The sequence below is a fragment of the Hypanus sabinus genome, chromosome 22 (genome assembly GCF_030144855.1).
Source record: "Hypanus sabinus isolate sHypSab1 chromosome 22, sHypSab1.hap1, whole genome shotgun sequence".
Taxonomy (NCBI): domain Eukaryota; kingdom Metazoa; phylum Chordata; class Chondrichthyes; order Myliobatiformes; family Dasyatidae; genus Hypanus; species Hypanus sabinus.
Window position 1 is genome coordinate 30,613,117 of NC_082727.1, and position 16,471 is coordinate 30,629,587.

The following is a 16,471-nucleotide window of genomic DNA, read 5'->3' on the forward strand; positions in this document are numbered from 1 at the left end:
GTGCAGTGGTACAGTTGGTTTATCCTGCATGATTTCAAACCTCTTTAGACTTTTTGGTGCTGTGCTTTAATTGCATATCCTGTGGTAACAGCGATTTATTCTGGTAAATTAAGTGGCTAGTGCAGTTGTATTTCTTATCAATGTTGCCCCCAGACCTAGGACAGTTTGTATACACAATATAGTAAATTACCAAGTTAAATTATTTATTTTCTTCTCCATCACCCCGTTCTCACGGTTTACCTGCAGACTGCACATTCTCTTTTTCTCCACCCCCATCTAAAAGAGCTCCGCAACATTCGATACAGGATGCATGATCCCATCTTCACTTGCCCCAAGTCATGTTGAACCCCAACACCTTGCACTGGCTCCTCTCGGACCTTGCACAGGCTGCGCGCACCCAGCCTCGTGCCCGTGCCCGTGCGCGTGCGCGCAGCGTCAGTTCCGGCGGCGCGCGGCCGGCTCCAGGGAGGGACGCGGAAGCGCCAGGCTCCGGGGGCGGAGAAGTCTTCATGGGTTTGAGGCGGCGGCGGCCGAGCGACGGCCTGTCCCGGAGAGTCGGGGCACTCGGCGGGTAGGATCACTTGGTCAGTGGGCAATGGAGAGCGGGGTGAGTGCGGGCGGCCAGGCCCCGAGCCCGGGCCTGGGGCTCCACCGCTTCCCGAACGGCTGCACCCCTCTTAGCCACCAGGTCGCCGGACACAAGTATGGGAAATCGGAGCTGGGTAAGTGCAACGCGGGGGCTCCGGAGCCGCCACCGCTCCAAGCGTAACCGGGGAAGCAGTGACAGGGACACCCCTGGGGTTCCATCCCGGTGGATTCCTCCCTTCAACGCAGCACCACACCCGTCACCCAACTTCCGCCGACCTGCACCCCAGACTCTGCCACCCTTCCCCAGCACCAGACACCCTTTCCCATCACCGAAACCCCAACTGTTACTAGACCACGCGCATCGTTCAGATCATTTAATTCCAAACCTCTGACCAAACCACCTATCCCCCAATTCTATACCCGTACCATTGTCAGACCACACACCCCAGACAGTGAATCCCCACTCCCATAGACTGACCCCATGCAAACCTCAACAATGACCACTCTCTACCTCTAGCAATATCAAACCAGTCATCTCATTCAGCCTATTTCCATAGCCTGGCTAATCATACAACACTCCAGATTCCCCTTCACTCTATTACTAATCTGCAGCTAGACCACAAGCGTCCCAGACCCTCCCCCAACACTGAACCCGCTTACCCAGTCACCACATTATAAGATAACACTCATCCCGGACTTTACAACAATGAAGACCCCTAGTTCTAGAGCCTCCCAGCTTCTGTTGCCTTACTTGGCCAGACTGCACCATTGATGCCCCCAATGATGAACTCCCCCCACCTCCCTTGGCATCCATATTGACCCCTCCTCAAATGCTAGAGTTCTACTGATTACACCTCAACTTTCTCTCATCCAAACAGCTTCTATTCTTGTTCTCTCCAATTATTTGTAATATTGTTTCCAAGAGGAACTTCAGCTGTAGGATTAGATTGAGTAGCTGGAAAGTTGGAATTATCCTTGGAGCAAGGAGGTTTGCAGACATTTTATATTTTTAGATATAGTTTCTTGTGTTGGATAAGTAAAGTTCAATAAATGGTCCGTAAGTTTTTACTTTTCACTTCACTCTCCTTACCCCACCCACTCACCTTCCCTCCTATCTAGTCTGACCTATCACCTCCTAGGTTGTCCTCCTCTTCCTCCTACCGTCTTATTCTGGCTTCTTCCTCTTCCTTTCCAATCCTGATAAAGAGTCTCAGCCTGAAACAGCAACTACTTATTCCTCTCCATAAATGCTACTTGACGTTTTAAGTTTCTCCAGCATTTTGTGTGTATTGCTCTGCATTTCCAGCATTTGCAGGCTCTGGTGTTTGTACTGTTATTTCTTTGTTTTGCAGTTATAAAGCCAAAATGCTAGAAATACTCATTTTTGATTATGATTCTACCAGTTCATTGGAATTTTCATACTGGTGGACATAGGTGAAGTTGAAAGGGGAAATTAAGTTGAAAAGGAGAATTAAGAGGCAAAACGTCATTGAACATGCTGCCAGATGTAGTGGCAGAATTAGATCTAACAGCAGTGTTGAAGAAGCATTTTGTCTGACATATGAACTTGCAAGGAATAGAGCAGATGCTGGAATCTGGGGTAACAAACAATCTCCTGCAGGAACTAGGAACTGACTGGGTTGAATAGTGTCTTTTGGGGGGGGGGGAAGGAAATGCCAACTTTTCTCGTCCTGACGAAGGGTCTCAGCCTGAATCATTGACTGCTCGTTTCCACAGATGCTGCCCGACCTGCTTAGCTCCTCCAGCGTGTTGTACGTGTTGCTTTTCCCAACATGGTCCTGCATCATGAGTATGAAGGGATGGTAGTCAGTACAGAGGAGATGGGGAGTGGTGAGACAGGTGCTAGTAAACTGAAGGAGAAGCATGACAGGCAGATGGAACAAAGTATATATGGGAGGAGAAAAAAAGGAAGATCAAAGAAAGATGAACTATTTTTTGCATGTACTTCATGGAGTGAAATGCATTATTTGTATAAAGTCAGTGAGGATTGTGCCAAGTTCTGGTGCCAACAAAGCATGCTTGTAGGCTGATGGATGATAGAGTTTTGATTCTGAAGACAGGTAAAACAAGGCAGTGGGAGGGTGAAGGTGGAGCTAGGTGGGAACATGCTGAGCAAGAGCTAGGAGGCTTCCAGTGCTGATAGTAAAGAAGGTGATAATGAGAACAATTAGTGAAGAGATGAAGGACAGATAAAACCAGATGGTGGGGGTGAGTGAAGAAGTTTTCAGTATTTGCTATGTTTTGGCCGGTGTTAGTTAAGGAGGAATATTGGTCAAAGCAGCATATGCTCATTTACTTCATATCAGAAGCCAAGATCAGTTTTTATTTAATCCATGTTGTGCAGTACTGCACTTCCAGATATTAAGTTTAGTGAGTTCCAGTCTGATGCCTTCGAAATCAGCCTTTACATTTCAAATTACAACTTCAACTTGAGGATGAGTCTCATCTTTTTACTTAACAATTTCAAAGTGAATAAGATTATGATTATTTGTCCCAAAGTGCTTCCTCAAGGACATATGGACTACTTGCCCAGTCTCATTTCCTTTGAGGAGATGGAGGGTAGCCCTTTCTCTGGTAGGGACATCTATGGTTTGCTTCAGAAAACTTCTGGACGTTCTGTTACAACCCTGTTATCCCTATATTTATCTGTGATTTGCCGATATATTTGCTGCTGTAACTCCCTCTTACTAACAGGGGCCTACGGCGTAATCCCATCAAAGTCATTCCTTTCTTATTTTCATTTCTTAGTTTTACCCATATGACCATTCTCCTGGAGACATCTTCCATGGCAGGTTGCAGTGCTGGGAGGGGGTGTCTTCATTATTGTAAGGTCTGGGATGAGTATGATCTAGAAATGAGGTGGCTGGGAAAGTGGGTTCAGTGTTGTGCAACTCCTCCTCCTCCTCTCTTACTGTCTTCTCTGTAATGCCAGAAGCATCATTAGCCCAAAACCTTGAGTTGCCAGTCCTGTGCATCCCTCAAGCATGTTTCCCTAATTGTGATAATGTCATGACCTAACGTTCTGAATTCACCTTCCTTACCTTTGAGTCCTCTTACGCTAGAATAAATGCAGCTTAGTCTGTCAGGTCCACCAATCTTGCTGTCCTGCCCCTGTCTCTGCCTGGCCTGCCTGCTAGACTTGTTTGCTTTAACATTGATGTTGACTTCAACTTTACCAGAGCCTTGATGTCTTTCCCAAAGTGAGGTAACTGGAAATGGGTACCTAACCATTGTGGCCTAATAACTATTCAATAAAAATTTAACAGCTCCCCATTTTTATAGTTGAACTCTTGCCTTATGAATTTCAGAATCCTGTTTGCTCACCTTTACTAGTATTAACATTTTGTTTGCAGAAATTAGAACAAGGCCAGCTAGGGAATGTGTTAAAAGCTGAGGTCCTATGAAGAATTCAGCAGTTGGAAGTGAGCCAGAGTTGGGTGAAAATTAAATCCAAAACTTTGCTCTGAGTCAGGTTTGGCACCAGAGTTGTAAACAGTTTGTTTTCAGAAGAGAGTGATAAGTTTGTAGTAGGGATTGAAAATAGTTTGTAGAAATTTCTGCACATGCTATACTACACATCAAATTCACCAGTTTAGAGACGGTAAGAAAAGTGCTGGTAGGTGAAATCAACATAGATATGGCCATTCACCTTTGATATTGGATATTGTCACTGAAGAGGTATGTGTAGTTGAGAAATAGGAAGTAGCCAAGCATTGATTTTTAAATTTTTTTGACTATAACAGTGGTAGCACAGGGTAACTATCACTATGTGGATAAGAATAGAGGCAAGTAAATGCAGTCCTTCTGTTACACTCACATGGAATATAGGAAAATTTTGGTGCAATGGCAGAGTAGAATCTTGATCAGAAAATCTTGAGCAAAGGGTTCGTTTAAGGTGGATGTGGTCTTGATGTGCTACATCAGCAGACGAGTGGAATTCGGCCATTTGGCCAATTGAGTCTGCTCTGCCATTCCATCATGGCTGATTTATTAGCCTTCTCAACCCATTCTCCAGCTTTCTCCCTGTAACCTTTGATTCCCTTATGGAATGCGAACGTTGCATTTGCCTTCCTTACCACCAACTCAACCTGCAAGTTAACCTTTAGAGAATCCTGCACAAAGACTCCTAAGTCCCTCATGCATCTTTGATTTTTGAATTTGCTCCCTGTTTAGAAAATGGTCTATGCCCTTATGGTCATGCACTTTGGTAGAAGAAATACAGTTCTCTACACTGTTCCATCTGACACTCCTTTGCCCATTCTCCTAATCAGTCCAAGTCCTTCCACAGACTCCCTACTTCTTCAACACTCCTTGCCTCTCCATGAGCATTGTTTTTTTTTAAAGAGTGGTGACAAGAGCAGATTTGAAAAAGGACAATCTGTGAATGTTGAACCATTAATAATGTCAGCCAATATAGAGGCCAGGAGGGTGCTTATTACTTTTATGTGTTTAAGGTCCATATAGTTTAAGATGATAAAAGGCATGGAGTGGGCAGCCAGAGACTTTTTCCAGGGCGGAAATGGCTAATATGAGAGGGCAGATTGAGGGGAAGTTTAGTGGGGATGTCAGAAGCAGGTTTTTTAACACGATGTGTGGAATGTGCCATTTGGGGTGGTGGTGGTAGAGGAAGATACATTAGGGATATTTAAGGGACATAGGCTCATGAATGAAAAAATATGGAGATCTATATGGGAGGGAAGGGCTAGATAGATCTTTGAGTGGATTAAAGGGTCAGCACAAGCATGTGCCAAATGGTATGTATATATAGTCTACTATCTACTATACTGTTCTACAGTCATGTGAGCCAGAGGAGGGCTATTGGACAGAATTCATTTGCAGAAGTTTTGAAAAGAATTACAGAAACTGGGTTAAAAAAAAAGTAGAAGTGTACATTAAGTCTGGAAGAAACATTAGAATTTGGACTTGTGTTTTAGGGAAGAAAAGGATGTGGTACAACAGAAGGAACAGATTTACGTCTTGATGTTGAATTGCCTAGAGCCACCGCCTGTGGGTGTGAGCATTGGGGAGTATGGAGCCAGTGAGTACTCACAGGCCAGTGAGAATGTGGTTTAGTCAAATATGAGTGAATGGCAAAAACCATGTTCAAACACGTTTTTTGCATAACATTAGGAGTTGCATAAGAGTGCTGGATACATGAAAGCATAATTTCACAAGTGATTTGTCTTATTTCTAGGTATGTTACAACATCCAGATGGGACGGTATTAAAACAGTTGCAACCACCTCCTCGTGGACCCAGAGAGATGAATTTCTACAACATGGTAATTGCTGTTTTTGCAGATAATTACATGAGGTGTATTTGGCTCTCATTACTGCTAAGTTGTAACTAAAGTGGGGCTGAAAATTTGTGTCTGCAGATGCTATCTGAAACAATGGATAACTAGACTCAGTTTTGTGTGGCTGGGTTATCCCAGCTGGTCCAATATGGAACGAATGTTGATTTGCAAGTCGAACCATGGTGCTGTCATGAGACTTATTGATTCAGGCTTAGCATTATAGAAAAGTTGGGAACAGGTCTTTTAAATGCATGCTTATGAAATGGGAAGCTTCTTGTATGTAGAAGCCTCCAACCCCACCTCTACTTCTCAAGCTACCCCACCTTGCATTAGTCTGATAACTACACATATATTGGGTAGTAGAAGTGTGATCATATTGAGTATGATGTTAGCCTTATTGGAGAACGCCAGTGCGTCCCGTTGTTTAACATTGGGAGGCTGATCCACGGGCAGCCCCAACACTGTCTTTGACAGATCAGGATCAAGGTCCATTGGTGTAGAGTGCAAGATGACTGGAACCTTTCACTGCATTAGCCTTCCATCATTTTCTCTGCTATTGTGATCTTCTGCCAGCTCCATCGTTGAGTTCGTGGCTTAGTGATATGGAGAGTTCATATATACAGTTCATACATACAATTAAGATTGAATTTAATGTATCTCAAATAAGTAAGCATTCCACAGCAATTTCAGATGAGCTGGTTAATTAGTATGAAAGCAACAGTATTTTCTCTGTATTAATCCAGAAGTAGGTTTATTGTTTTTTTGTTATAACATTACACACATTGCATGGTGCTGTTCCAGTTGTTTACATCTCGTTTGTTGAATTCCTTGAGCTGCAAGATCCTGATAACAAAATCTTCTTGAGCATTGATAGTTAATCCAGATCTCAAGTATGTTAGTATTTGAGTCTTGATTAAACAAAATAATGGTTCTAAACAATTTCTGTTTGTCCACACTAAACTTCCAGTCTCTGATTCTTAACTTGGTTTTTGTTATATTTTGTGAAAAATTAAAAAAAAAATTCTTTATTAATAAAATTAATAGAGAAAAATGACCAGTTCAGAAATATCTGGGTCATCCTCTTGAGAATGTTTGGAGAAATATGGATTCATTCTGTGCTAATGTATGAATAACTGCAGACTGATGGCCTCAATATCATTGCCACAGCACTGGAAAACAAGCGTTGACCTTTGTCATCTATCCTAATGGCTGAATGTTAAGGACATAACATTCCTTTTGGCTGCAATATATAATAGAGCTGGTTTGTGATGTCCACTTACAATCTATTCTGTGGACCACGAGGAATCTTAACAGTAGTAACAGAGACACTTGTTTGTAATTTAATTTTTATTTTAGAGGTAGTGTGACTCTTCTGGCTCAACAAGCTGTACACCACCCAGCAACCCATCTATTTAACCCTAGCCTAATTACAGGACAATTTACAATGACAATGAACCTACTAACCAGTACATCTTTGGCCTATGGGATGAAACCGGAGCACCTGGATGAAATCCCCACACACATTGGAAGAATGTACAGACTTCTTACAGAGAATACTGGAATTGAAGTCTGACACCCCAAGCTATTACGTTGCTGCGGTGCCCCTGGCTTTCATTGGCAAGTGTGAATGAAAAGTAGTTACTTACCTTTGAAGATAGAGTCTCAGTAAACTTCTGCATGCAATTTTAGACAGCAGCATGTAATGTTGATCTATGTCTAGCTCTAGCCTTGGAGTAACACAGTTGGTTTATGCCTACAGTTACTGATAATGTAACCTTGTCCTACTCTGGTTAAGATGGTAGCAAGTGAGATATTGCAGAGATTATTGAAATTCAGATAGCTTGCTGTTCATCGCTGAGGTTCCAGTAAGAAGTATTACAGATCCTTTCTCCCTTCTCCATTGGACACCTCTAGCAGTTTGTCTTGCACCGCATGCCTCTACTTATTCTTCCAGACATTGTGTATTCTGGGGCTTCTGTATGAAATTTGAAATTAGCAAAATATCCTTCAGCATCTATCACAACATTCTCTGTAGAAGTGTACTTCAGATAACCATAGGAAACACCAAATGCTAATGTAATTGTAGCACAGCCAGAAAATAAAAACAGCCTGCAACCAAACAGTGATTGGTTGATCCTTTCAAATTGGGCTAAGTATTCATTACAGATTTGCATGATTTCAACTGTGCGAGGTCTAAAGTGGAAGTTGGTGTGCTTCAGAAAGGTAGTGTTGTTACCAAATCAAAGTAGCATGCAAATTAATTTATTTATTGAGATACAGCGCAGAGTGGGCCCTACTGGCTCTTCGAGTCACGTCGCCCAACAATCCCCAGTTTAACCCTAGCCTAATCAGGGGACAATTTACAGTGAAGAATTAACCTACCAGCTGGTATGTATGTGGACTGTGGGAGGATACTGGAGCAGTCAGAGGAAACCCACACATTCACAGGGAGAACGTGCAAACTCCTTACAGGCAGTAATGGGAATTGAACCCAGGTTGTTGGTACTGTAAAGCATTGTGCTAACCTCTATGTTACCGTGTCACCCAAATTACAACAAAGAAGCTTATATTTAGGTTTATTCTGCTTTAGTACAAGTTTAAACAAAACAAACCTTTCTAAAATACCTTCAAAATAACTCAACCCATTTTGTGTATTCTTCATGGTTCAGCTTCATGATGGTTTAAGACATTCTCTATTTTATTTCATTTGAGTATGACGAAGGTATCGTTTACATATCTTACCCAGAGTTTAGGTTTGAGAACTGGTAGTATTATCTTTTCTGGCTTTTGCATGACAGCTGTGATAATGAAGCTAGGTATCTGTGGTGTTGGTGTTCCTTTGAGTTGTTTATAAATCTGCTCTGTGTGTTGTGAAGGCATGGAAGGGTAAAAATAGCAGAGGTTTGGATCAGAAGTCTCCAATCCTCTTTAGATATACACTTAGGCCACATTATTACGTACATCTGTAGACCTGCTTGCTCATGTAAATTTAATCAGCCAATCATGTGGCAGCAACTCAATGTATAAAAGCATGCAGACATGGTCAAGAGGTTCAGTCGTTGTTCAGACCAAACATCAGAATAGGGAAGAAATGTGATCTAAGTAACTTTGACCGTGGAATGATCGGCGTTGGTGCTAGAGAGGTTGGTTTGAATGTCTCAAAAACTGCTGATCTGTTGGGATTTTCACATACCTCGGTCTCTGGTTTACACAGAATGGTGTGAAAATGCAATGTAAATGAGAGATTTCCGAGGAGACTGGTTCAAGCTGACTGACAGGAAGGCTACAGTAACTCAACCACCTGTTAAAACAGTGGTGAACAGAAGAGTGTCTCTGAATGCATGTCGCATCTTGAAGTTGATGGGCTTCAGTAGTACAAGACCACATCAGTTTCCACTCCTGCCCTAATAAAGTGGCCATGGAGTTGGCAGAAGACTGCAAAATTTAAAATCGAAAACATCTGTTCTAAATGATTCAAAAATAGCAGCTCAACATGATGGTTGGTGTAGGAGTTAGCTGTGGTGAAGAGACTTTAATTTGGTTCAAAATTAATTGTCAGTTTTAAGAACATGGGTTAACAGGGAACAATCAATTTTATTTGTTAGTGGCAAGATGTGTTTGATTAAAGTTGTGAAATGAGGCAGTAATGAGGGCACTGCTGCTGATGTTTATAGAACCTTTCAAAAGGCTTGTTAAAATGCCATATAAACAACAAGTCATCAAAACTGAAGTGTAAGTTATCAAAGCTCTAATGTTAAATTGGCCAAAGGTCATACCTACAGTTACTTTAACAGTTACATCCCCCATGCAGTGAGGCTGATCAGCACCTCCACCCTAACCCATTCCTCCAAACCCAACCACCACTACTTTATCTTTTCCTGTCAGGCACCCGTGTCTAGCGTCACTTTACTGACATGCGTATGTAAGCTATCTTGTGTATTTATATTTACTGTTTTGTTATTATTGCGTTCTTTATCTTATTGTATTTCTTTTTGTGCTGCACCGGATCTGGAGTAACAATTATTTTGTTCTCCTTCACACTTGTGTACTGGAAATGACATTAAACATCTTGAATCTTGAAAGCAGATATGGTTGCCTATTTTGGCTGGAGTGAAATATGCAGTAAAAGCAGAAAATATCAGAAACCCTCGGTAGATCAGGCAGCATCTGTGGAAGGGAAATAGATAACATTCGAGATCGAAAATTGTTATAAATTTTGTTGAAGGTTCTTAACCTGAAGTGGTAACTCGGTTTTTCCTTCCCCAGATATTGCATAACGTGTTGAGTATTTCTGATGTTTTCTGCTTTTATTTCAAATTTAAGCATTTGCAGATTTTTAAAGTTTTCTAGGATAAATATTCAGCAGTTCCGCCAAGGGTCCATGTTTGGAATACTGCCATGCTTTGTTAATTATTATTGACTTGGGTTTCCATGGTATAATTTCATAGCTTGCAGATGATATAAGTTTCTGAAAAGTAGTAACAGTGAGGGAGGAAAAGGAATTTTTGAATGTTGAAGTGGACCGATATTGCAGGGAAGTGTGAAGGGGTACATGCTTATTTGTAGGGAGAATGAGGCAAGGCAGTACATAATAAAAGGCACAGTACAGCTGGAATAATACTCACTTTTGGGAAAATGTCAAGGCAGAGGAGCTTTACTGGAATGGAACCAGTGTCACAAGCCTTTAGTTATGTGAAGTGTCCAGAAAGTTGAGGCTGTTACTGCAGCACAAGGCTAAGATGAGATTTAATTAAGGTATTTGTAAGTGTAAGGATTTTAGATGAATAATTAAGGAGCAAACCCATTCAGTGGCAGAAGGGTCAGTGAGCAAAGATAGAGCTATTTACTTTAACCTGAAATAGTAACTATTTTTCCTTCCCCAGGTGTTGTATAACCTGTTGAGTATTTCTGATGCTTTCTGCTTTTATTCCAAATCCCTAGCATGTTGCAGTTTTATAAAGTTTTCATTTCTAGGATAAATACAGACAGTGCTCAGTCTGTAGACTTGTAGATAATGGCTGTTGAAGTACACATCCAGGTAAATATGCCTCTACATTTATCCCCCTGTTTATTCACTCCTTTGAAATTGAGGATGATTTTCTTCCACTCCAGTTCTAAGATAGTTAATGAGGTCAAGGAGGCACTCATGGGGGGAGAAGGTGGGTGTGTATAATGAGAGCAACCTGTAAGCTCTTCTATCTGTGCCTGACTTCAGGGGGCCTGAAGTTCACTTCAGATAATGTGATTGCCACATTTTATTTGCTCGTCCTCAACCCACATGGCTTCACTTGTTGATCTTTCTAGCACAGGGGTTTCCAACCTGGGGTCTACAGACAACCCCAGCCAACATACTTTTTGTCCCTCTTCCCTCCGAGAGAAGGTTCAGGAGCTTGAAGATTCATACGGCCAGATTTGGGAACAGCTTCTTTCCAACTGTGATTGGATTGCTGAACATATCCTGACCCGGATCTGGGCTGTACCTTCCAAATATCCGGACCTGACTTGAACTACCTTACTTTTCCTTTTCTATTTTCTAATTATGATTTATAATTTAAATTTTTATTATATTTACTTCAATTTGTACATCAGGGAGCGCGAAGAGCAGAATCAAATATCGCTGTGATGATTGTACGCTCTAGTATTAATTGTTTGGTGACAATAAAGTAAAGTATTAGTTTTGGTCCATGGCATAAAAAGGTTGGGAACCTCTGCAATAGCGCATGATCCCTTCTCACAGCTTTAAGTAAATTCAGAGCTACTGGTTGGTTTGCTTAGTTTGCTTGTGGATTTGGAGGACTTGCAAACCAGAGTTGCCATTTCTGCCCTCTTAAGCCCTGTTTCATTCATAGTCATTAAATTATAGTCCTATATACTTATCTGCGCTCATATTTTCATGATTCCATGCATTAAAGTATACATTATTATACAATGCAATTTTTTTTATCTCTTGTACCCATTTTCCAAAGTTGTTCCTCTTATTTCCAGACATTTTCTTAACCAACCTGTAACATTTGGCATCTGATTTTACCTTTCCCTTCTGTAACTGCTCAAGGCTCCCATACTCCTGCCAATTGAGTTTAATCGGTCTTCTGATTAACTTTTATGAAACTACTGAATTACTCGACCATTGACCTACGCTATTTCTTGGCTCTGTTCATGTGTGAAGCACATGAAAATTTCAGAAGTAAATCATTAGCTATGGAGATACAGCATGGAAATGGGTCTTTTGGTCCATGCTCATTTACACTAAATCTACATTAATCCTGATTTTTGTTGACTCTAGTTCTCACCAGCTCTCCCTGATTCTGCCTTTCACCTACACACTAAGAGCAATTTACAGTGGTTAATTAACCAATCAAGCTACATGTCCTGAGGATGTGAGATAAAACCAGAGGTCCTGTTAAAAAAAACCCCACGTGATCACAGAGAGGGCTTGTGGACTTCACAAAGATAGCACCCGAGGTCGGGATTGAAAGTGCCTCTAGCAATGTGAGACAGTGCTTCTGCTATGCCATTTGAAGTTATAGGTTCCCAGCTTTTCTTCCTTTGAATGCTGGGGGAACTCTGCAAGTCAGGCAACTTCTAAGGAGAGAAATAAACCACTGGCATTTTGGAGCAAGACCCTTCATCAGGACTGGAAAGGAAGGGTGGGGGGAGAAGCTAGAATAAGAAGATGAGGGGAGAGGAAGGCATACAAGATGGCAGGTGATAAGTGAGACCAGGTGAGGGGGAATGATGGGTGGGTTAGAGAGGAGGGGATGAAGTGAGAAGGTGATAGGTAGAAGAGGTAAAAGGCTGAAGAAGATATCTGAGAGAGGAGGAGAGTGCACCATGATGAGAGAAAGGGAAGGGGGAGGGATACCAGAAGCAGGTGATAGGCAGGTGAGGAGAAGAGGATTAATAGGGGAGCCAAAATGGGAATGGTAAAAGAGCAGTGGGGGGAGAGTAATGATCAGAAACTAGAGAAATCTATTTTCATGCCATCAGATTGGAGTGTCTTTCTTCCTTTGATTCATGTACGTTATATAGTGATGTTGAAACACAGTTCTTTGCTTTCTTTCAGAAATCCTGACCACTTCCCAAATTTTATCATATTTTGCATTATATGTTTTATTTTTCTTGGGCACTTACTTGGACTGAGTTTGACTTGATTTCACTAAGGAGTGGAAGCTGCTTTTCTGTGATTTCTTGTAATTTGAGATAGTTATTGCAAACCAGTCATCCTGTGATTCTGATAGTGAGTAATTAGTCCACTGGCATCGAGATCCAAGATCTATAGTGACCAGGCAGTGCTACACATGAACACTTACCTACACACACATATACTCTGACCATTTACTCATTATAAACACAGCTGCAATAATTGCACATTTTTCTTTCAGTTGTCTCTTTCGGTCCTCCATGCTGGTCTTTTCTTTTAATGTGCCTCCGTCTTATCTCTTTCTAATCAATAACTACCTCATTGCTTGGCCACTGTCCCTCTGTGACACCCCCGCACCTCTCATCACAACCCCCAAATCTGCTTTACTCAGCTTCTCAGTCCATTCCTTCTGCTTGATTCTCATACACCCAGACACTGCTTCCCCTGTCTCTGGTTGCCAACTCCTTACTCCTTTAAAACTCAGACTGTCCATTGATCTGTTTGCTCTGACTTGAGTGCTTTCCAAAGTCGTGTACCTTTTTTCTGTACGTGTAAAAAAAAGTGTAAAGGACAAACAATTACACCATTGTTTGTACCCAGTGAGGCCGTTATGACGAAGCGCGACCTCATCTGACAGGAGCATCATGTCATGTGATGCTATGTGCTAATGATACTGCTGCAAGTAAGTTTTTCATTTCACCTGTGCATATGACAATAAAACCCAGCTTCCACTTCGGATGTCTTTATTTGAACATTTTCCCAGTCATTCCCTTTGCACATAGTCTCTCCATTGCAAGGCCCAATTGTAAGTATGACATCTTGATTCTTTCTTCAATGGAACTGTCAATATCTTGGTTTTTCAGGTCCTGAAGTCTATTTCTTTAGCCAGCACTAAACTCTTCTAACATTTGGATCTGCTTTCAAACTTTTTTCACTTTTTGGTATTCTTCGTTTATGACCATAATTGGAAATCTAGTAGTAAAATTACATAATTACTTTTAAGCTGAAATAGGCTTCCTGCTCATTAACTCTTAAGACTTTGCTTCCTTCAAGTATCTGGAGGCGCCCTTCTCTCGCTTCCTTCAGATTCCTGGATGGGAAACAAGATTAGTTTTATAAACAAGACTCTGTTTAGCTTGCAGGCTCCCTTGTTTTTAATACAAGTTTATTGTTTTAGGCATACAGCACTGTGCAAAAGTTTTAGGCACATCTAAAAAAGTTCTGTTAAAGCAAAGATTTTTTCAAAAATGAAATGTTTCTAAATATCAAAGTATTTACTATAAAGAATCAGAATTGGGTTTAATATCACAGGCATACATCAAGTTTGTTATGTGGCAGCAATACATTGCAATGCATAATAAAAAACCACAGTGTGTATATACACGTGCGCACACGAAAGTCTTTCGTGACATACCAAATCTCAGACTCTGATCCCTCGATGAGGGCTGGTGTGTGTTCCTCATCTTACCCTTTTTGAAGTCCACAATCAATTCTTTGGTTTTACTGATGTTGAGTGCGATGTTGTTGCTGTGACACCGCTCTACCTCACTCCTGTATGCCTTCTCGTCACCAACTGAAATTCTGCCAACAACAGTTATATTGTCAGCAATTTTATAGATGACATTTGAGCTGCGCTTAGCCACGCAGTAGATGTAGAGAGAGTAGATCAGCGGGCTAAGCACACATTCTTGAGGTGTGCTACTGTTGATTATCAGCAAGGTGGAGATGTTTTCTCTGATTATGCTCTTCTGGTGAGGAGGTTAAGGATCCAGTTGCAGAGCAGGTACAGAGGCCTAGGTTTTGGAGCTTTTTGATCAGAACTGTCGTAATAATTGTGTTAAAACACTGAGCTGTAGTCAATAAACAGCAGTCTGACACAATTATTAGTATTGTCCATGTGATCCAAGGCCGTGTGAAAAGCCAAGGAGATCACAACCGGTATAGACCTGTTGTGGCAATAGGGAATTTGCAGTGAGTGTGAGTCCTCACTTAGGCCAGAGTTGATTCTAGCAGTAAACAACTAAATCAAATCATTATTTGATGTGACCACCTTTAAAACTGCATCAGTTCTCAAAGGTACACTGTCGTGCAGTTTTATAAGAAAATTGGCTGGTAGGTTATTCCAAGTCTCATGGAGAACTTGTCACAATTCTTTTGCAGACTTTGGCTGTCTCATTTGTTTCTGTCTCTCCGGGTAATCCCAGATAGTCTCAATGATGTAGAGATCAGGGCTCTGTGGAGGCCGTACTATCTGTTGCAGAACTCCTTGTTGCTCTTTTCACTGAAATTAGTTCTTTGTGACCTTGGTTATGTGTTTAGGGTCATTGTCCTGCTGCAGAATGAAGTTGGGACCGATTAGACACCTCGCTGATGGTATTGGATGAGAAACTGCTTGTACTTCTCAGCTTTGAGAATTCCATTAGCTCTGACCAGACTCCATTTACAGGGAACTTCTGCCATGCTTCACTCTTGGCTGCAGACACTCATCAATGTAATATGCTACAGCTTTTCTATGGACAAACTGCCTCCTGTGTGAGCCAAAAATTTCAAATTTTGACTTGTCAGTCCAAAGCACCTGCTGCCCTTATTCAGCACTGCTGTCCTTGTGTTTTTGAGTCTCTTGGCTTTGTTTCCACTTCGGAAGAGTGGCTTTTTGGCAGCAACTCTCCTATGAAGACCACTTCTGACGAGATTTCTCTGGACTGTAGTGGGGTGCACTTGGGTTCTAGTGGTTTGTGTGAGTTAAGAGCTGGTAGCAGCGTTGGACTACTTCCAATTCAGAGGGGACATCAATTTGATGTATCTCTCATTTGTGTTAGAAATATTTTCAGATTTCATTGAAGCCTGAGCATTTATAATTTCTGTACACCTGGCACACATAGTTAAGTTCCAAGTTTTAGGTCAGGTAGCCCTAAAACTGTCAGAATCCTAGAGCACTACAGCACAGAAGAAGGCCTTTTTGTCCACCTGGTCCTGGGGTTCCTAACTTGAGGTCCACACTTAATAGTACTGTTCAATGGCATAATAAAGGTTGGGAACCCCAATCTAATCTGGGCTGTCCTGTTTTTTTTTGCCTAGTTTCATCTACCTGCACCTGGACCATAGCTCTCCATACCCTCTCATCCAGGTACCTATCCAAACTTCTCTTTAATGTTGCAATCAAATCCACATTCACCACTTCCACTTTTAGCTTGTTCTAGACTCTTACCACCCTCTGAATGAAGAAGTTCCCCTCCCCCCCCCCCCCATAGGTTCCCCTAAATATTTCACCCTTCACCCTAAACATATGATCTCCAGTTCTAGTCTCAACCAAGTTCAGGGGAAAAAGTCTGCATGTATTTACCCTATCCAAATCCCTCATAATTTTGTATACTTCAATAAGACCTTCCCTCATCCTCCTATGCTCCAGAGCCCTTACCTATTTCA

At 41.6% G+C, this 16,471-nt stretch overlaps 1 protein-coding gene across 3 annotated transcripts in view; it reads left to right on the forward strand.

Moving 5' to 3' along the window:
* Nucleotides 1–444: 444 nt before the first annotated feature.
* ipmkb (inositol polyphosphate multikinase b) overlaps nt 445–16,471 on the forward strand; it is a 262,387-nt gene continuing 246,360 nt past the window's right edge. For all 3 annotated transcript variants that reach the window (XR_009507440.1, XR_009507441.1, XM_059947428.1), the window contains exons 1-2: nt 445–722; nt 5,804–5,889. Coding sequence is in view for 1 of the 3 variants with exons in the window: in XM_059947428.1 (XP_059803411.1) it covers nt 596–722; nt 5,804–5,889 (213 nt within the window). In the remaining 2 variants the exon portion in view is untranslated. The remainder of the gene's footprint in view (nt 723–5,803; nt 5,890–16,471) is intronic.